Consider the following 21,177-nt stretch of genomic DNA (forward strand, 5'->3'; position numbering starts at 1 on the left):
GATGGTCGTCTGCGAACGCACGTGTTTTATTTTGGTGTTGCGTGTTATTTAGGAGTGTTTTCGCTCGGAGGGCACGAACAATGGCCAGGAATGTGGAATAGAGATATAGTGACCGTATATCAAGCCGGCAACAAAACAGTTAATGAGAAGATCGGCGCGTGTGGTCCATAATAATCATAATAACACGAGAGCAGCGATGGCGGCCCTTTGTCAAGGGGACTAGGCGGGGTTTTGGACGTCACGGACGTCATTAGAATGTACAGGCGCTTGGACGTGGGGTCCGGCGCGGCTACCGGTAGACTGAAGAAACCACGGCTTTGGATTTTTCCGTACGTCTGTCTGTTTCTCGTTGTTAAAAATTAGCGCTAAATATTTACCATCCGCCCGACGTGGTTGTTATGGAGGTTGATTTCCGAATGTATGTCCGCGCCGCTCTCCCTCGAGTCAAGGAACTTCTTCGAAAAGCGAATCCCGTAGTGGAGATTGTGAGAGCAGCCGCCCATCTTCCACGCCGAATTCAGGTCCTCCGCCACCTTCATCTTGTACTTATGTGTATCACAGCTGCAATTTTTCAACGATCCTTGACTACAGGCCTTCGCCACCGACAGGACGACTCCGGCCGTGGAGATGGCGTAGGCGAAAGCCGTTTCCCTGAAACCTGAAAAAATTCATTAGGAGCTGACAGCGCTCGCAAATAAACTGGGAATACATCGCTAATAAATCTAAAGAGACGCACGTAAGGCAGCTACAAACAAGGTATGAAGGAGAGATAAAAATTTTGAGGACAAGTACTATATAGGGTATTGGCTACTGTTTTATAATGCAGCATTGAGAAATGTTGACGATCGTAAATCTTGAGCAGCGGGTCGCTCTGTTGCGAGTTGTTCGCGTTGCGATTACGCATGCCGAAGAAGATGGATGGGCATGGGCTGATGGGGTCGGGAAAAATTTCGCGGTTGGGTAAGCGCGCGGGAATGGCCAAAATTGGACGGAGATGGTGAGGGTCTGAGTGTTTGTAGAGTAAATTTTGAGCACAGGATTTTCCATTTCAGGTCAAACTTGCGCAATTTGGCCCCGTTTTTTACACGTTTTTTAGAAAGTTGGCGGTTGTGTGAAATTTGTACAACAATAAATCGTTAGAGTTTCCTTAGAAATTACGACACGTTATAAAATTAATCGAAACTGCAGCCAGTAACATCATTAACTACAGACTCGTGGTCCGAGTGGATATGCGTTGTTTAAGTATTATTTATACATTATTTGAAAATTACTGAGTCTGTTTTACTTTTTAATCAGTTGAATTACACTTTGTTTGTTTCAATCTAAGAGCATTTTTTTTTATAAAAGCCAGCTTAGATCAAGCCAGGTTAGGCCTGATCAGGTTACATCAAGTCAGATAGTGTCAAATCAAGTCATATAAAAATCATAATTTAATGAAACTCGGGTCACGTTAAGTCAGGTCAGGTCTGGTCAGCGGAAGTCACAGAATAAAATCATAATTTAATAAAACTCAGGTCAAGTTAGATCAGGTCAGGTATGATCAAGTCAAGTCACATTTTATTATTTAACGAGACTCGAGTCAGTTCAACAAAACACCAGCGGCCTCCAAGATTCTTTCAAACTTTTTGAAAAAATTAGACAGCAGAGGCTTTGAAGTTTTTTTTTGAACTTCTTCCAAAAACGAACAACAAATGTCCTCAAGATTCTTTCAAATTCTTTAAAATCGGAGATACCACGGTTCCTCAAGAAGATTCTTTCAAATTTTTAAACACTCACGACCTCCAAGATTCTTTCAGCTTTTTCCCAAAGAGAAACACCAGGGAGCCAGATCATTGAACCGTCTTTCAAAAACAAAACACCAGAGACCCCGAAGATTGTTTCAACTTCTTCATCATTTCTTCGATAATTCCTCCCATTTTTTCAGAATCGCTCTTTGAATTATGAGTTTTTTCGATTTATTGCAAGAATCGTATTTCAGACCAAAGTTCTTTATAATTCTGCTCCGCGACCAAAACACGTACATTTTTGGAATCAGTACGTCAAAATCTACATCCCAGAAATTTTTGAGAATTTTTTGGTATACTTTTTCTGAAGCAAAATTTTTCAATTTTGCCCAATTTTCGACAGTTTTGGAAATTTAATTAAAAACATTTTCTTATAGATTTTGAACACTATGTTTTTGGAATTAGCTGAACAAAATCTACATATGTCCGAGAAGTTTTTGGAAATTTTTTCAAAAGCAAAATTTTTCGGAACCCCCTATGATTTTTGATAATTTTCAAAATTTAGCTAGACATTTTCTTTCAGATTTCGATCTCTAGAAGTTAGTTTCGGACTCGTTTCTTCGATAGCTCCTACCATTTTTCCAAAATCGCCCACGGAAATATTGCAATTTAAAAAATATATGTTTTCTCAGACCGAATATTTTAAAATCTTGAACATTATATTTTCTGCTACTACCTGCTAGATAACACTGATCTTAGCTAATGACATACACTCTAAGAAAATAGGGAGCGGATGGACAGGACTAGTACTTGTTAAAATAAGACTGATTTTAGCAAATAACGTATCCTGCAATAGAGGGTGGGTGGGCGGGGCTAGTGATTGCTGAGACTGATTTTAGCAAATAACATATTATCAAAAAAAAAATAGAGGGTGGGTGGGCAGGGCTAGTACCTGCTAAGATTGACTTTGGCAAATGACATATCCTCTAAGAAAATATTATGCATTTTTGGAATCAGCACGTCAAAATCTACATTCCAGAAATTTTTGAGAATTTTTTGGTAACTTTTTCTGAAGCAAAATTTTTCAATTGTGCCTAATTTTCGACGATTTTGTAAATTTAACTAAAGACATTTTCTTCTAGATTTTGACCTACAGAAGTTAGTTTCGAAATCATTTCTTCGATAGCTTCTATCATTTTTCAGAATCGTCTGCCCAAATACTTGAGTTTTTTGGATTAAAAAAATTATCATTTTTTCGATAATAATTCCCCCCATTTTTCCAGAATTGCCTCTTGAAACAAATACGAGATTATCGGATTTTTTACAAGAATTTAATTTCAAACCAAAGATTCTTACAATTTTGACCCGGGACCAAAACTCGCTGTATTCTTGGAATCAGCAAATCAAAATCTATACCTACCCCAGAAATTTTGGAAAATTTTTTGGATTAAAAATTGTTTTCAAACCGAATATTTTTAAATACTCAACACTATGTTTTTGGACTAGCACGATGTAATCTACACAATGTCCTAGTATTTTTTGGTAACTTTTTCAAAAGCAAAATTTTTCAACTTCGGCCAATTTTCGACAATTTTTGGAAATGTAACTAAAGAAATTTTCTTAATGATTTTGATCTCCAGAAGTTAGTTTCGAATTTATTTCTTCGAAAGCTATCATTTTTCATAATTGCCTACTCAGACTACAGTTTTTTGGAATAAAAAAAAATATTTTCAAACCGAATATTTTTAAATCTTGAACACTATGTTTTTGGAATTCGCTGAACAAAATCTACATATAACCTAGAATTTTTTGCAAATTTTTTCAAAAGCAAAATTTTTCGGAACCCTCTATGAAAATTTCGACAAATTTTTGATAATTTTCAAAATTTAGCTAGACATTTTCTTTCAAATTTCGATCTCTAGGAGTTATTTTCGGACTTATTTCTTCGATATCTCCTACCATTTTTCCAAAATCGCCCACCGAAATATTACAATTTAAAAAATATACTCCTATGTTTTTTCAGACCGAATATTTTAAAATCTTGAACATTATATTTTTTGCTACTATCTGCTAGATAAGACTGATTTTAGTAAATGACACACTCTAAGAAGATGGGGAGCGGATGGACAGGACTAGTACTTGTTAAAAAAATACTGATTTTAGCAAATAACGTATCTTGTAATAGAGGGTGGGTGGGCGGGGCTAGTGCCTGCTGAGACTAATTTTAGCAAATAACATATTATCAAAAAAAATAGAGGGTGGGTGGGCAGGGCTAGTACCTGTTAAGACTGACTTTGGCAAATGACATATTCCATAAGGAAACAGAGGGCGGGTGGGCGGGGTGGGTACCTGCTAAGTTAAGACTGATTTTGGCAGATGACATATCCTCTAAGAAAATAGAAGGCGGATGGGCGGGGAGGGTACCTGCTAAGATAAAACTGATTTTGGCGAATGACACACCCTCTAAGCAAATATTATGCATTTTTGGAATCAGCACGTCAAAATCTACGTTCCAGAAATTTTTGAGAATTTTTTTGGTAACTTTTTCTGGAGCAAAATTTTTGACGATTTTGGAAATTTAACTAAAGACATTTTCTTATAGATTTTGACCTACAAAAGTTAGTTTCGAAATTATTTCTTCGATAGCTTCTATCATTTTTCAGAATCGTCTGCCCAAATACTGGAGTTTTTTGGATTAAAAAAATTATAATTTTTCGATAATAATTCCCCCCATTTTTCCAGAATTGTCTCTTGAAACAAATATGAGATTATCGGATTTTTTACAAGAATTTAATTTCAAACCAAAGATTCTTACAATTTTGACCCGGGACCAAAACTCGCTGTATTCTTGGAATCAGCAAATCAAAATCTATACCTACCCCAGAAATTTTGGAAAATTTTTTGGATTAAAAATTGTTTTCAAACCGAATATTTTTAAATTTTCAACATTATGTTTTTGGACTAGCACGACGAAATCTACATAATGTCCTAGTATTTTTTGGTAACTTTTTCAAAAGGAAAATTTTTCAATTTCGGCCAATTTTCGACAATTTTTGGAAATGTACCTAAAGACATTTTCTTAATGATTTTGATCTCCAGAAGCTAGTTTCGAATTTATCTCTTCGAAAGCTAGTATCATTTTTCATAATCGCCTACTCAGACTACAGTTTTTTGGAATAAAAAAATATTTTCAAACCGAATATTTTTAAATCTTGAACACTATGTTTTTGGAATTAGCTGAACAAAATCTACATATAACCTAGAATTTTTTGGAAACTTTTTCAAAAGCAAAATTTTTCGGAACTTTTATGAAAATTTCGACAAATTTTTGATAATTTTCAAAATTTAGCTAGACATTTTCTTTCAGATTTCGATCTCTAGGAGTTAGTTTCAGACTTTTTCTTCGATATCTCCTACTGTAAGAAAATATAGGGTGGGTGGGCGGGGCTAGTGCCTGCTGAGACTGATTTTAGCAAATAACATATCTTCAAAGAAAATAGAGGGAGGGTGGGCAGGGCTAGTAGCTGCTAAGATTGATTTTGGCAAATGACATATTCCATAAGAAACCAGAGGGCGGGTTGGCGGGGCGGATACCTGCTGAGATAAGACTGATTTTGGCAAACGACATATCCTGTAAGAAAATAGAGGGTGGGTGGGCGGGGCTAGTGCCTGCTAAGATTGATTTTGGCAAATGGCATATCTTCTAAGAAAATATAAGGCGGATGGGCGGGGCTGGTACCTGCTAAGATAAAACTGATTTTGGCGAATGACATACCCTCTAAGAAAATATTATATATTTTTGGAATCAGCACGTCAAAATTTACATTCCAGAAATTTTTGAAATTTTTTGATAACTTTTTCTAAAGCAAAATTTTTCATTTCCGCCAATTTTCCACAATTTTTGGAAACGTAACTAAAGAAATTTTCTTACAGATTTTGACCTCCAGAAGTTAGTTTCGAATTTATTTCTATATATTATATATATTTTTCATAATCGCCTACTCAGACACTGCAGTTTTTTTGGATTAAAAAAAATATTTTCAAACCGAATATTTTTAAATCTTGAACACTATGTTTTTGGGACTAGCTCAACAAAATCTACATATAAGTATCCTAGAATTTTTTGGAAACTTTTTCAAAAGCAAATTTTTCGGAACTCTATGGAAATTTCGACAAATTTTTGATAATTTTCAAAATTTAGCTAGACATTTTCTTTCAGATTTCAATCTCTAAAAGTTAGTTTCGGACTCATTTCTTCGATATCTCCTACCATTTTTCCAAAATCGACCACCCAAATATTGCAATTTAAAATAATACGTTTTTTCAGACCGAATATTTTTAAATCTTGAACATTGGCAAATGACATCCTCTAAGAAAATAGAGAGTGGGTGGGCGGGGCTAGTGCCCACTAAGATTGATTTTGGCAAATAATATACGCTGTAAGAAAATAGAGGGCGGGTGGGCCGGGCTAGTACCTGCTAAAATAAGACTGCTTTTAGCGAATGACATACCCTCTAAGAAAATATGTATTATATATTTCTGGAATCAGCACGTCAAAATTTATATTTTAGAAATTTTTGAGAATTTCTTGGGAACTTTTCCTAATACAACATACAACTGATTTTAGCATAAAATATACCTTCAAAGAAAATAGAAAATGGGTGGGCGGGGTTAGCACTTGCTAGAATAAGACTGATTTTAGCAAATGACATATTCTCAAAGAAAGTAGAGGGTGGGTGGGCGGGGCTAGTTCTTGCTAAGATTGATTTTGGCAAATGACATTCTCTAAGAAAACAGAGGGTGGGTGGGCGGGGCTAGTGCCTGCTAAGATTGATTAGGGCAAATAATATACCCTGTAAGAAAATAGAGGGTGGGTGGGCGGGGCTGGTATCTGCTAAGATAAAACTGATTTTGGTAAATGACATACACTCAAAGAAAATATAGGGTGGGTGGGCGGTACTAGTACTTGTTAAAATAAGACTGATTTTGCCAAACAACATACCTTCCAAGAAATTAGAGGGTTGGTGGACGATAATAAGACTAATTTTAGCGAATGACATTTCCTCTAAAAAAATATTATATATTTTTGCAATCAACACGTCAAAATTTATATTTTAGAAATTTTTGAGAATTTTTTGGTAACTTCTAAAGCAAAATATTTTAATTTCGGTAAATTTTGAACAATTTTGGAAATTTAACTAAGACATTTTCTTATAGATTTTGACTTCCAGAACTTAGTTTGGAACTTATTTCTTCAATAGCTCCTATCATTTTTCAGCATCGCTTAGTCAGATACTGTAGTTTTTTGGATTCAAAAATGATTTTCAAACCGAATATTTTTAAATATTGAAGACAATGTTTTTGGAATTAGTACAACGAAATCTACTACGAAATCCTAGAATTTCTTCAGAAATTTTTCGAAACAAAACTTTTCAGTACCCTCTATGAAAACTTGAACATTTTTGACAGTTTTCTAAAGTTAACTAAAGACATTTTCTTATAGATTTCGACTTTCATAAGTTAGTTTCCAACTCATTTTTTCAGTAGCTCCTACCATTTTCCCAGAATCGCCCCCTGAAATATTGTAATTCGAAAAAATATATTTTTTCAGACCGAATATTTTTTGGACTAGGAGCATAACACTTTTGTTTTGGGATCAGCACAACGAAATATATCTCACCACAAAAATTAAAAAAATACGATTTTTAGCTTAATAGATTGTATATTCTTAGAAGTTTCGGGACCACCCTGTATAGTTGTGAAGTCGTTTCTCATTATGTAGGTAAGTTATGTACTAAACACATCATTTTTCTTTCATTTATTTTATACATTTCAATGTATATAAACATTTAAAACAAAGAGTGGAAATAAGACCAGCATCTGCGTTGAACATTATGCTTTAATTTTGCGAAAATATCGAAAATGTTTCCAGCGATAGACTTGCTGCTTTCCTTCTTGTGGTTTATACAAGACTCAAAAAGTTTTTTTTTATTTTTTTTTTATAGTAAATCTGTGGATTTAAGCCTGAATATGTGCTATTGTTTTATTTTCAGAAATAGTGAAGAATTTTCAACCATAAGAGCACTGAAGGATCATAATATTTACAAAACTAAAAAAAACTTGTTGTTCACTAAATAGTCACTACCAAGATTATCAAATTCCCAGAAATCCAGTCACTTTCGTCAAACTCCTCTCATTTCTGACTTCGCTTCCCCACACCCATCCACCAGATAATACCAGCAATTCGCAGTCCGTCCGCGCCCGCTCTTCGTTGTATCTGCAGCTTTTTGCCCAACATCTTTTGCTCGTGACGTGTAACTAAATCGGAATTAAACGCCATCCCTACATTTCGCATATTACCTCGCCGCCATAAAGACCTACTCTTAAGGCAACCCATATCATTTGAATCGGTCCAGTTTGAGCCCGCTCTGCCGACCACCAGCACTGATTATCTAATATCGCCAAGAATGGTATAATTGTCGGCACGTATGCTGTCCGCCATTTCCATATAAATTGAATCACGACAATGCGGATGGCCTCCAGCTCAAGATGTAGACACGTCCTCCTGTTGGTCCGTGACGGACGACTCTTCAACGCCGCTGTCACCGGTGTCGACGTTTCTTGGGTCGTAATCAGAGCTGCCGAGGAGGAAAGTGGACAGCGCGGACGTGCTCCTGGAGGCCATAAATCCGCCGGTCCCTCAGGAGAGTTTCGATTGTTAACATCCTTATTGGGTTTTTTCTGCCCAGCTGGAGACGGCGCGGTTATTTCAAAGCGTTGAAACAAAGCGAATTTAAGGGTGCGTCTGCCGCACCACGTCCAGAAAAATCTACACCCACTCCGCTCCTCTTTTGGTAACTTTTAGTCAGTTCGACCATAAAACCCGAAGAATAGTAAATTACTATGTAAAATTATGCGGTGTTAAAAGCATCGCATATTGCTTTTAGTTAATTCATTAAATTAGTGAGTTCGAGAGCTTTAATGTCCTGATAAGGTAAACCAACACTGAAGAGTGTCTATCAGCCAGCTCCATCCAATTATGTTTATTATTAGCACTCGAATTCCTCCACATAATTAAAACAAAATTGCCAACAGGCGCTTGCACCTTGGTGGTCCTGTCAAAGTACCCCCCGAAACTCCTAGTCCGCAGATCGACACAATACGCAATCACCAAGTGCTCAACGCGAATTAATTGTTTCGCGAAATAAACACCATCAGGTTTAAAATGGACACCAATCAAAATTCTTCACCGTATAAATGCCATCGATGCCATAAAAGTAATCGTCACGTGTGCTGGATTGTTCTACGAAGAGATCTGTGTTTTGTTTTCGCCAAAATTCGCGGCGTGAGACGTGATTGGTTTTTAGTAATTGGCGTTCGGCGTTTTTGAGTTTGGTGTGTGAACGGGTTTCTCAGGAAGTGGTTGTTTATTTCCTGAAAGTGGCCTTTTCAGGCGGGGTTATTTCTCGAGGCGTTGCGATGAAAGGAGAGATTAGGAGTTAAAATATGCAAATCATATGTGATTTAAATAATGAATTGGTTTCGAATTACGCGCTTTGCGGATGTTGTTAGATTTGTTTATGAATGCGTTGGACAAATTATGTGTCGCAGGCCGATAATTACGCGATCGTTTCGTTTAGTTTATTACAGTGCGAGGAATATTCAATTAGGTGTATTTATACTTAGTGAGACTGTCAACGGTAGTTTTTTGGGTTTTGTTTAGAAGTTTTCTTGGTCTTGCTGCGTAACAGGCGTTTCTCACTACTGTTTTTGTGTTGTACAGCGTTTTCAGGTTTTTTGATTATGATTTTTGTTTCCTCTTTGGCACCACAAGTTCAAAAATTAAGCAACAGGTGTCGCCAAGTTTCTATCAAATTCTTAAAAAACTCTAGAAACGATGAAGATTCTTTCAAACCTTTCAAAAACACACCCGGGCTTTCAAAATTCTTTCAAAAAATACCAGAAATCTTCAAGATTTTTTGCAGATTCTTCTAAATATAAAACACCAGACATTACCAAGAATTTTTGAATTAAAAAAAAAAACACCAAGAATCTTCAAGATTTTTCTCAAATTGTAGTAAAAACTGAAATATCAAGGGTTCCCCAGAATTTCTGAAATTTAAAAAACACCAGGACCTCACAAGCACCTTCTTTTCAAACTCTTGCAAAAATAAAACACCAGGAGTTCGCAAGATTCTTTCAAACCCTTTCAAAAATAAAACACCAGGGATCCCCAAAAATCTTTGAAACAAAAAACACCAGGACGTCCAATGGTCTTCCTTTTTTTTTAAACACTACAAACCGGCAAGATTTAAATAATACACTAGGGATCATCAGGAATTTTTGAAAGACGACCCAATATTTTTCAAGTTGTATTTAAAATTAAACCACCAGGTGTTCCCAAAAATTTTTTAAATTGAAAAAAACACCAGGGTTTCCAAGATTCTTTCAAACCTTTTTAAAAATAAAACTCTGGGATTCTCCAAGAATCTTTGAAGTAAAAAGAAAACCTGAAACTTATAAAGTTCTTCCATATTCTTAAAAAACACCAAAAGTTTTTCAACAGTGAAACACGAGGGGTCTTCAAGAATCTTTCAAATAAAAACAAAACACCAGGAATCTTCAGGATTTTTTTCAAATTCTTTGAAATATAAAACACCAGATATTACCAAGAATTTTTTAAATAAAAAAAAAACACCAACAGCCTTCAAATTTTTTTCAAATTGTAGTGAAAACGAAGTTTTTCAAGAATTTCTATAATTTAAAAAAAACACCAGGCGCTCTAAGATTCATCCACACTAAAGGAAACACTTCTTCCTTTCAAAAACTTGCAAAAATAAAATACCAGGAGTTTGCAAGATCCTTTCAAACCCCTTCAAAAATAAAACACCAGGTGTCTCCAAAATCTTTGAAACAAAAAACACCAGGACCTCCAAGATTCCACCACACTAAAAAAACACCAGGGCCTCTCAAGATTCCTTCAAACCTTTTTGAAATCAAAATATTGGATTTCCCAAAAAAAAAAAACACCATGGACTTCCAATATTCTTCCATTTTCTAAAAAAAGCACTACAAACCGCTAAGATTTGTTCTAATTCTGTCAGAAATAAAACACTAGAGATTATCAGGAATTTTGAAATTACAAACACCCCAGTGCCTCCAATGTTCTTTCATAGTCTTAAAAAATCACCAGACGACCCAATATTTTGCAAGTTGTATTCAAAATTAAACCACCAGGTGTTCCCAAAAATTTTTTAAATTGAAAAAAACACTAGGGTTTCCAAGATTCTTTCAAACCTTTTTAAAAATAAAACTCTGGGATTCTCCAAGAATCTTTGAAGTAAAAAGAAAACCTGAAACTTATAAAGTTCTTCCATATTCTTAAAAAACACCAAAAGTTTTTCAACAGTGAAACACGAGGGGTCTTCAAGAATCTTTCAAATAAAAACAAAACACCAGGAATCTTCAAGATTTCTTTCAAATTCTTTGAAATATAAAACACCAGATATTACCAAGAATTAAAAAAAAAAAAAAAACACCAACAGCCTTCAAAATTTTTTCAAATTGTAGTAAAAACGAGGTTTTTCAAGAATTTCTATAATTTAAAAAAAACACCAGGCGCTCTAAGATTCATCCACACTAAAGGAAACACAAAAATGTTCCTTTCAAAAACTTGCAAAAATAAAATACCAGGAGTTCGCAAGATTCTTTCAAACCCCTTCAAAAATAAAACACCAGGTGTCTCCAAAATCTTTGAAACAAAAAACACCAGGACCTCCAAGATTCCGTCACACTAAAAAAAAATACCAGGGACTCCCAAGATTCCTTCAAACCTTTTTGAAATCAAAATATTGGATTTCTCCCAAAAAAGAAAACACCATGGACTTCCAATATTTTTCCATTTTTTAAAAAAAGTACTACAAACCGCTAAGATTTGTTCTAATTCTATCAGAAATAAAACACTTGAGATCATCAGGAATTTTTGAAATTAAAAACACCCCAATGTTCTTTCATGATCTTAAAAAACCATCAGACGACGAAGATTTTTCAAGTTGTATTCAAAATTAAACCACCAGGGGTTCCCAAAAATTTTTGAAACTGAAAAAAACACCAGGGTTTCCAAGATCCCTACAAACCTTTTTAAAAATAAAACACTGGGATTCTCCAAAAATCTTTGAAGGAAGAAAAACACCTGGAACTTCTAAAACTTTTCCATATTCTTCAAAAAACACCAAAAGCTTTTTCAACAGTAAAACACAAAGTGTCTCCAAGAATCTTTCAAATAAAAAAACACTAGGAATCTTCAAGATTTTTTTCAAAAATGAAACATGAAGAGTGCTCAAGAACTTTACAAATTTTTTCAAACAAAATACACCAGAGATTACCAAGAATTTTTTAAATAAAAAAAACACCAACAGCCTTCATTTTTTTTTCAAATCGTAGTAAAATTTGGAACATCAAGGATTTTCAAGAATTTCTCTAATTAAAAATACACGAGGAGCTCTAAGATTCTCTCACACTAAAGAAAACACAAAAACATTCCTTTCATAAACTTGCCAAAATAAAACACCAGGCGTCTCCAAAAATCTTCGAAATAAAAAAACACTAGGACCTCCAAGATTCCACCACATAAAAAAAACTCCAGGAGCTCGCAAGATTCATTCAAACCGTTTTGAAATTAAAACATCGGAATTCCAAAAAAAAAAACACCCTGGACTTTCAAAGTTCTTCCATTTTTTTTTAAAAAGTACCACAAACCGCCAAGATTTGTTCTATTTCTTTTAGAAATGAAACACCAGCAATCCACGGTATTCTTTAAAACTCTTTCAAATATAAAACACCATGGATCGTGAGGAATTTTTGAAATTAAAGAACACTCCAGTGTCTCCAACATTCTTTCATATTTCTTAAAAAACTACCAGACGTTTCAAGATTTTTCAAGTTGTATTCAAAATTAATTAATTAATCATCAGCGGTTCCCAAAAATTCTTGAAATTGAAAAAACACCAGTGTCTCCAAGATCCTTCCAGATTCTTAAAAAGAGCACCAGGAGCACCGAAGATTCTCTTTATCTTTTCAAAAAATAAAACACCAGTGCCCCCGGATCGTTTCAAACCTTTTTAAAAATAAAACAATGGGGCTCTCCAAGAATCTTTAAAGTAAAAAAAGAAATCTGAAATTTTTTTCATATTCTTAAAAAAAAAACACCAGAAGCCCCTAAAATTTTCAACAGTAAAACACCATGGGTCTCCAAGAATCTTTCAAATAAAAAAGAACACCCAGGAACCTCAAGATTCCCATATTCTTAGATAAATATCAGGAGTCTTCAAGATTTTTTCATATTCTTCAGAAATCTTTGATATTAAAAAAAAACACTAGGACGTTCAAGATCCTTCTAAATTAAAAAAAAACACTAGAAGCCGCCAAGATTTTTTTCAAATTGTATCAAAACTAAACCACCTGGGATTCCCAAAGTTTTTGAATTAAAAAAAAATACCAAGACTTTCAAGATCCTTTCACATTAAAAAACACTACGACTTCCCAAGATTCTTTCAAATTCTTTCAAAAATAAAACACCAGCCGTCCTCAAGAGTCTTTCTAACTTTTCGGGAGTAAAAACCAGGGATCTCCAAGAATCTTTGAAATAGAATACGAAGACTTCAAAATTATTCCACATTCTTAAACAAAAAACATCAGGAGCCCCAGGATTCTTTCAAATTCTTAATAAAACACCACGATCCCCTAAGATTTTCAAAAATAAAACACCAACAATTTTCAAAAATATTTGAAATTAAAAAAACGCTAGAAGTTCCCAGTTTTCTTTCAACTTTAAAAAATAAAACACCAGAGGTCTCTAAGAATCTTTGAAAAAAACCCTGGAACCCCAAAATTATTCCATATTCTAAGAAAAAATATTAGGAGTCTCCGAGATTTTTTCAGATTTGTTTAAAAAACACCACAGGTCCTCAATATTCAAGAATTTTTGAAATTAAAAAAAGACACCAAAAGCCCCAATATGTTTTTCAAATCCTATTAAAAAATAAAACATTATTGGTTTCTAAAAATTTTTGTAAGTGAAAAAAATGTCAGGGCCTCCAAAACCCTTCTACATTCTTAAAAAAGGACCATGAGCCCCCAAGGTTCTTTTGATCCTTTAAAAAAATGAAACAAAACATTCTTTCAAACCTTTTTAAAAATAAAACACAGGAGGTCTCGAAGATTCTTTGAAATAAAGAAGAACACCCGGGGCAATAATTCTCACATTCTTGAAAAAAAACATCAAGAGCCCCCAAGATTTTTTCAAATTCTTAAAAAAAAACACCAGGATCGCTTAAGATTTTCGAAAATAAAACACTAACAATTTTCAAAAATATTTTTATCCTTTCCAAAAATAATACATCAGGGAGCCCCAATTTTCTTTCAAACTTTTTAAAAATAAAACACCAGAGGTCTCTAAGCATTTTTGAAACAAAAAACCACCTGGAACCACTAAGGTTATTCCATATTCTAAGAAAAAACCTCAAGACTTTTTTAAATTTGTTGAAAATACCATGGCCTCCCAATATTCTCTCAAACCCCTTGAAAAAAAAAAGAAGTTTCCAGGAATCTTTGAAATTAACAAAAGGACACCAGAAGCCCAATTTTTTTCAAATTCTATTAAAAAATAAAATACTGGTTCCTAAAAATTTTTGTAACAGACAAAAAGCACCAGGAACCTTTCAAAAAATGAAACACTCTCCCCCCCAAGATTTTTTCAAACGTTATTATTAAAAAAACACCCGACACTTCGAAGATTCTCCATATTCGTAAAAACAAACATCAGGGGCCGCAAGATTTTTTCAAATTCTTTCGAAAAAAAAACACCACAGGCTCCCAGGTCTTCAAAAATTTTTGAATAAAAAAAAAAATACACACCAAGAACGTCAATATTTTTTCAAATTCTATTCAAAAATAATACATTGTCAATCACCAAAAATTTTTCAAATTGGAAAGAAACACGAGGGCATCCAAGATTTTTCAACATTTTTAAAAAGAGAAGTACCAAGATTCCAAGGGATTTTTTTAATGTTCTAAAGTTATTTGGACCGAACTTTCTTCGCCTGTGAAGCATAATCAAAGAAGTCACGTTCCGTAAATAAATTGTAAAAAGTTATATAACTGTATATTTAAATAAAAAATTGTCCTGGAACTTTGGAAAACTTATTAAATAGCTAACCATTTTTTACTTAATCAATGCAATTTACGGGGTCATTTATTACTTTTTTAAACATCCAGTTCTGTTCCAAAAAAAAATCATATTACTAAAGGACAAAAAAAATATTTCACCTCGAAGGGTATTTTTTATTACATTTTTGAAGATGACATCAAAATTTTTGGTGAAGAGTATCAGACAATTTTGGTTAGCAATTTACCATATGAAATGTACTCGTATCAAACAAATATAAAATTTCACAATAATCTGTCCAGTAGTTTCTGAAATTATTTGTTTAAGAAAATCGCCACTAGACTAGAGACAGACGGAAACGGAGGACCTACTTTTTCCTGTTCCAGGAGCTTTGAAACGGCCAGAAAACATGAACTTGACCGTTCGTTAATTAGAGATTAAGAACAATTTTATTTATTAAAATTTATTACAATAATCCTCAAATTTTGTTGAATAAGTGTCTCTAAAATATTTAGAATATCGTGTTGTTTTAATGATAGTTAAAAATAAATAAAAATTTCTTATAAATCCATGACTAAGAACTTTAAACAATAAAAGAATAAAAACTGCCAGACAATGTTGCAAACTAGCAAAACAATGTTAATCTTCTGTTTTTTTCGCATTTATTGCGTCGATATTTCATAAAAACAACGGGAAAATCCTAGTAATTATCCTCGCTCCTTAATCCGCTTATGCAAAACCCCGCCTGCACTCCATCCCAATAAAACCTTCTAACAGCCCAATAAAACGCAAAATGTCGCGGATATGGCAAATTTAATCGCCGCCACCTGTATTGCTCGACCCGACCGTCGTATATGGAGTAAAAGTGCTCCATTAGCTCCAATTATCGCTCTCCTAATGCGTGTCCTTAATCGAACGCGCAAAAGGATAACAACCAACGCCTGATATTTCTCTTTACGCTCTGTGAGTTTATAACAAAATAATTAGTCGTTATAAAACAATTCGCTCAGAGCTGCGCCTCCGTTTTGCAACAGGCAAGACGATGGTGGTAATTAAATGCAATGAGCTGTGGCAAATTTTATGTTGCTAATCGACAATAATGGGTTGTAAAAGTATTCGCGTTTAGCGGTTAAGATTAAATTTGCATTGGCCGCAAATGCGGTCGCAAGACCGCTGGTATGCATGCGGGGCCGTTACATGTGTGCGAGAGTCCAATTTAAATTTCTGCGCTTCTTTAATGGCTGTGGGAATAATTAAGGTTTGGGGGTATTGTTGGTTGCCTACGTTGCGAACCCTCGAAAAATTTATTTTCGTCAAGTCTGTGGTCTCTCGGTCTGATTTTACGTATACAGGGTGATTCATAATTTGAAAATTGGTAAATTTGTTGAAGCATACTTTTTAACATAACCTAGAAATTAAAAAATCTCACTATTATTTATTTTTACTTCCCGAGCGAAAGCTAATTTTTAAATTTTTCAGTTCTTCAGTTTTCCACGTTTTCAATTTTTCAATTCTTCAATTCTTCAATTTTTGGATTTTCATTATCTGATTTACCAATTTCTTTATTATCCAATATTTTGATTTTACAATACAATCATATGTAGTTCGCTTGTTAGATTTAGCATTTTTCTTATTTTCAAATTTCTAATATTTTTTTGGAATTTTTCAATTTTGCAATTTGTCTACATAACAATTTTTCATTTTTCGAATTCCAATTTTCTTTTTTTTCGTTTCTTAATTTTTTCCAGACCTTGATTTCCATCCAATTCTTCGATTTTTAAGAGTTTTTAGTTTATATGTTTTTGTTTTTCCATTTTTGATTTTATTTTTCAATTTTTTCAATTTTTCTATGCGAAAAGTTGAAAAATCAAAAGATTTAAAAACTAAAAAGTCGGAAAAAATTGAAAAATGGAAAAATTCAAAAATTGAAGAAATGAAAAATTGAAACATTGAAACATTAAGAATTGAGAAACTTAAAAATTGAGAAAAAATAATCCATAAATTGGAAAGAAGAAAAAAAGAATCGAATAGAAAAATTAGAAAACCCAGAAATTGTAAAAGCGAAAAATTATAGAATCGTGAAAACTGTAAACTTGAAAAGATCTACAGGTTGAAAAAAAAATCAAACATTGATAAACTGAAAAATTAAAAGTTGCAACAATTAAAAATTGGAAAAATGGAACTGATAATTGAAAAATGGAAAAATTCTAAAACTGAAAAAGTGAAAAGTCTAAAAATTATAATTAATTTATTTTATTACTGCATTTAAAATGAAACATAGAAAAACTGTAAATCAAAAACCCAAAAAACGAAGAACTGAAAAATTGAGAAACTAAGAAATCCAAAAATAAAAAAAAAACGAAAACTTAAAAAATCCGAAATTTGAAAAATCGAAGAACTGAGAACCAAAAAGTTGCAAATCGAAAAATCCAAGAACTGAAAAATTTCACATTGAAAAAGAAACATTATAAAATCAGAATATTGAAAATCCGAAAATTTGAAAAATAAAGTAAATAAAAAATCGAAATGAAAAATTGAACAACCGAAAAGTTAAATAAATTAAAAATTAAAAATTAAAAAAAATAAAAATTGGAAAACTGGAAAATCGAAGAAATAAAAAAGTTTTAAAATGCAAACATTGAATTTGTTACCACATTTAAAATGAGAACTGGAAACTTTTTTTATCAAAAACTGAAAAAACGAAGAACTGAAAAATTGAGAAACTAAGAAACCCAAAATTAAGGAAAACGAAAATTGAAAAATCGGATAATTGAAAACCAAGAAAGTGCAAATCGAAAAAACAAAGAATTGAAAAATTTCACAATGAAAACGAAAAATTATAAAATCAGAACATTGAAAAACCGGAAATTTAAAAAAATAAAGAAAATTAAAAACCGAAACGAAAAACTGCAAGCCGATTATTCGAAAAAACGAAACATTCAAAAATCGAAAAATTAAAATTGAAAACTTGAATAAATGAAGGAACTTTAAATTGAAGAAATGAAAAAATTTTAAAATTATTATTGTTATAATCACCTTTTTGGAAATAAAAGCTGCATTCAAAAAGTGAAGAAACGAATTATAAAATTTTTCAATAAAAAACTGAAAAAATAAAACAACAAACCGAAACAAAAAATTTTAAGATACAATAATTATGATTTTTAGATCATTCACTTTTTCAGTATTAGAATTTTTCCATTTTTCAATTATCAATTCCATTTTCCCAAATTTTTAATTTTGTTAACTTTTACCTTTTCAGTTTATCAATGTTTAATTTTTTTTTAATCTTTCGATCTTTCAGTGTTACAGTCTTTCAAATTTTTTCTTCTTTCCAATTTATGGATTCATTTTTTTTCGATTTTTAAGTTTCTCGTTTCGGTGTTTCAATGTTTCAATTTTTCGTTTCTTCAGTTCTTCGATTTTATAATTTTTCATTTTTTCAATTTTTAATTTTTTCATTTCTCGATTTTTCAATCTTCTTATCTTCAATTTTTCGATCTGCAATTTTCCTTTCGGTTTGTTGTTTTCTTTATTTTTTCAATGAAACATTTTATAATTTGTCCTTTTTGGAAGTAAAATTTTTCAATTTTTCGCTTTGCAATTTTTTGGTTTTAAATTTTTCCAAATTTCAACTTTAAGATTAAGATTAAAATCGAAAAAAATAGAAACTCGAAAAAATGAAGAAATTTTAAAATAGAAAACATGGAAAAATTATAAAATCGTAAAAGTGAAGAAGTGATAAACATTTTAAAATTATTATTATTATTATTACATCTTTACAATGAAAACTATAAAAGTTGCTTTTCAAAAAGGGAACAAACGAAAAATGTAAAAATCTGAAAGATGAAAATTCAAATATGTAATTTAAAATCGAAAAATTGCAAAGCGGAAACTTGAAAAGTTTCACTTTGAAGAAAGCAAAATTACAAAATTTTTCATTGAAAAACTGAAAAATTGAAATTGCAAGTCGAAAAATTGCAAGATCTAAAAATGGAAACATCCAAAAGCTGGAAGATCGAAAAATTTAAAACCCAAAAATTACAAATCGAAAAATTGAAAAATTTAAAAATTGAAAATTCATGAAACTGTAAATCGAAAAATTGCAAAATCTAAAAATTAAAACAACCAAACCAAAAATCACAATTTGAAAAATTTAAGAATTGGAAACCAAAAAACTGCTAACGAAAAATTTAAGAATTGAAAAATTTCACAGCGAAAAAAGAAAAATTATAAAATCAGACCATTGAAAAACCGAAAATTTGAAAACAATTAAAAAAAAAAAACGAAAAGAAAAATTGCAAACCGCTTATTCAAAGAATCGAAGAATTGAACAATCGAAAAATTGAAACATCAAAAATTGGAAAATGGAAAACTCGAATAAATGAAGAAATTTTATAATCCAATAATTGAAAAAATGGATATATTCAAAAATCGTTAAATTGAAGAATTAAAAAAATTTTAAAATTATTTTATTATTACATATTTAAAATTAAAAAAAATATAACATTTTACATTGGAAAACTGAAAAATTACAAATCGAAAAGTTGAAAAATTCAAAAACAGAAAAATTTCAATTCAAAAATAAGAAAGATTATAATATCAAAACATTAAAATACTGAAGGAAAATTTTTAAATTTTCAATTTTTCAGTTTTCCACTTTTTCAATTTTTCAATTTTTGGATTTTCGTTATCCGCTTTCCCAATTTCTTTAATTCTTAATATTTTGATTTTACAATACAATCATATTTTAGATTTAGCACTTTTTTTTATTTTCAACTTTCTAATATTTTTTGCAATTTTTCAATTTTGCAATTTGTCTACATAACAATTTTCAATTTTTCAGTTTCTGGATTTTTCATTTTTCGAATTTTTAATTTTCCTTTTCGTTTCTTTATTTTTTTCAAAATCTTGATTTTCAATTCTTAGATATTTAGAGTTTTTATTTTATACGTTTTTGTTTTTCCATTTTTGAATTTATTTTTCAATTTTACAATTTTTCCATTTTTCCATTTTTTTTATTCGAAAATTTCAAAAAATAAAACACTGAAGAAATGAAAAATTGAAACATTGAACCACTAACAATTGAGAAACTTTAAAATCGAAAAAAATTAATCGATAAATCGGAAAGAAGAAAAAAAGGATCGAATAGGAAAATTAGAAAACCTAAAAATTGTAAAAGCGAAAAATTATAGAATCGTCAAAACTGGAAAGTTGAAAATCTGTAGCATTGACAGATCAAAATATTGAAAAAAATTAAACACTGATAAATTGAAAAATGAAAAGTTAAAAAAATTAAAAATTGGAAAACTGGTACTGATAATTAAAAAATGGAAAAATTCTAAAACTGAAAAAGTGAAAAATCTAAAAATCACAATTATTATTATTACCACACCTAAAATGAAAACTAGAAAAATTGTAAATCAAAAACCGAAGAAACGAAGAACTGAAAAATTGAGAAACCAAGAAATTCAAAATTAAAAAAAAAACGAAAACTTAAGAACTGAAAAATTTCACGTTGAAAAAATAAAAATTATATAATCAGAACACTGAAAACTCAAAAACTTGAAAAAATATAGAAAATAGAAAACCGAAACGAAAAATTGCAAACCAATTATTTGAAGAAATGAAAAATTAAACAATCGAAAAATTGAAAAATTAAAAATTAAAAAAATTAAAAATTGGAAAACTGAAAAATTGAAGAAATAAAAAAGTTTTAAAATGCAAATTTGAATTTATTACCACATTTAAAATGAGAACTGGAAAAATTGTTAATCAAAGACTGAAGAAACGAAGAACTGAAAATTTGAAAAACTAAGAAATCCAAAATTGAAAACGAAAAATTAAAAAAATCCAAAAATTGAAAAATCCAAATGTAAACCAAAAAGTTGTAAATCGAAAAAGCCAAGAACTGAAAATTTCACGTTGAAAAAAGAAAAATTATAAAATCAGAATATTGAAAAACCGAAAATTTAAAAAAATAAAGTAAATAACAAAATAGAAATGAAAAATTGCAAACTGAACTGGAAAAATTGTTAATCAAAAACTGGAGAAACGAAGAACTGAAAAATTGAGAAACTAAGAAATCCAAAATTAAGAAAAACGAAAAATTAAAATAGCCAAAAATTGAAAAATCGAAGAATTGAAAACCAAGAAAGTGCAAATTGAAAATTTCACAATGAAAAAGAAAAATTATAAAATCAGAACATTGAAAAACCGAAAATTTGCAAAAATAAAATAAAAAACCGAAACGAAAAACTGCAAACCGATTATTCGAAGAAATGAAACATA

At 31.4% G+C, this 21,177-nt stretch overlaps 1 protein-coding gene across 2 annotated transcripts in view; it reads right to left on the minus strand.

The window, feature by feature from the left end:
• Window positions 1-21,177, minus strand: part of LOC135133606 (protein Wnt-10a-like) — a 51,781-nt gene that overhangs the window by 6,582 nt on the left and 24,022 nt on the right. For both annotated transcript variants that reach the window (XM_064062058.1, XM_064062059.1), the window contains exon 3: window positions 378-658. In XM_064062058.1, the coding sequence (XP_063918128.1) occupies window positions 378-658 (281 nt within the window). The remainder of the gene's footprint in view (window positions 1-377; window positions 659-21,177) is intronic.

The sequence above is a fragment of the Zophobas morio genome, unplaced genomic scaffold (genome assembly GCF_036711695.1).
Source record: "Zophobas morio isolate AGI-343-1 ecotype UQ-CSIRO unplaced genomic scaffold, CSIRO_AGI_Zmor_V1 ptg000022l, whole genome shotgun sequence".
Lineage (NCBI taxonomy): Eukaryota > Metazoa > Arthropoda > Insecta > Coleoptera > Tenebrionidae > Zophobas > Zophobas morio.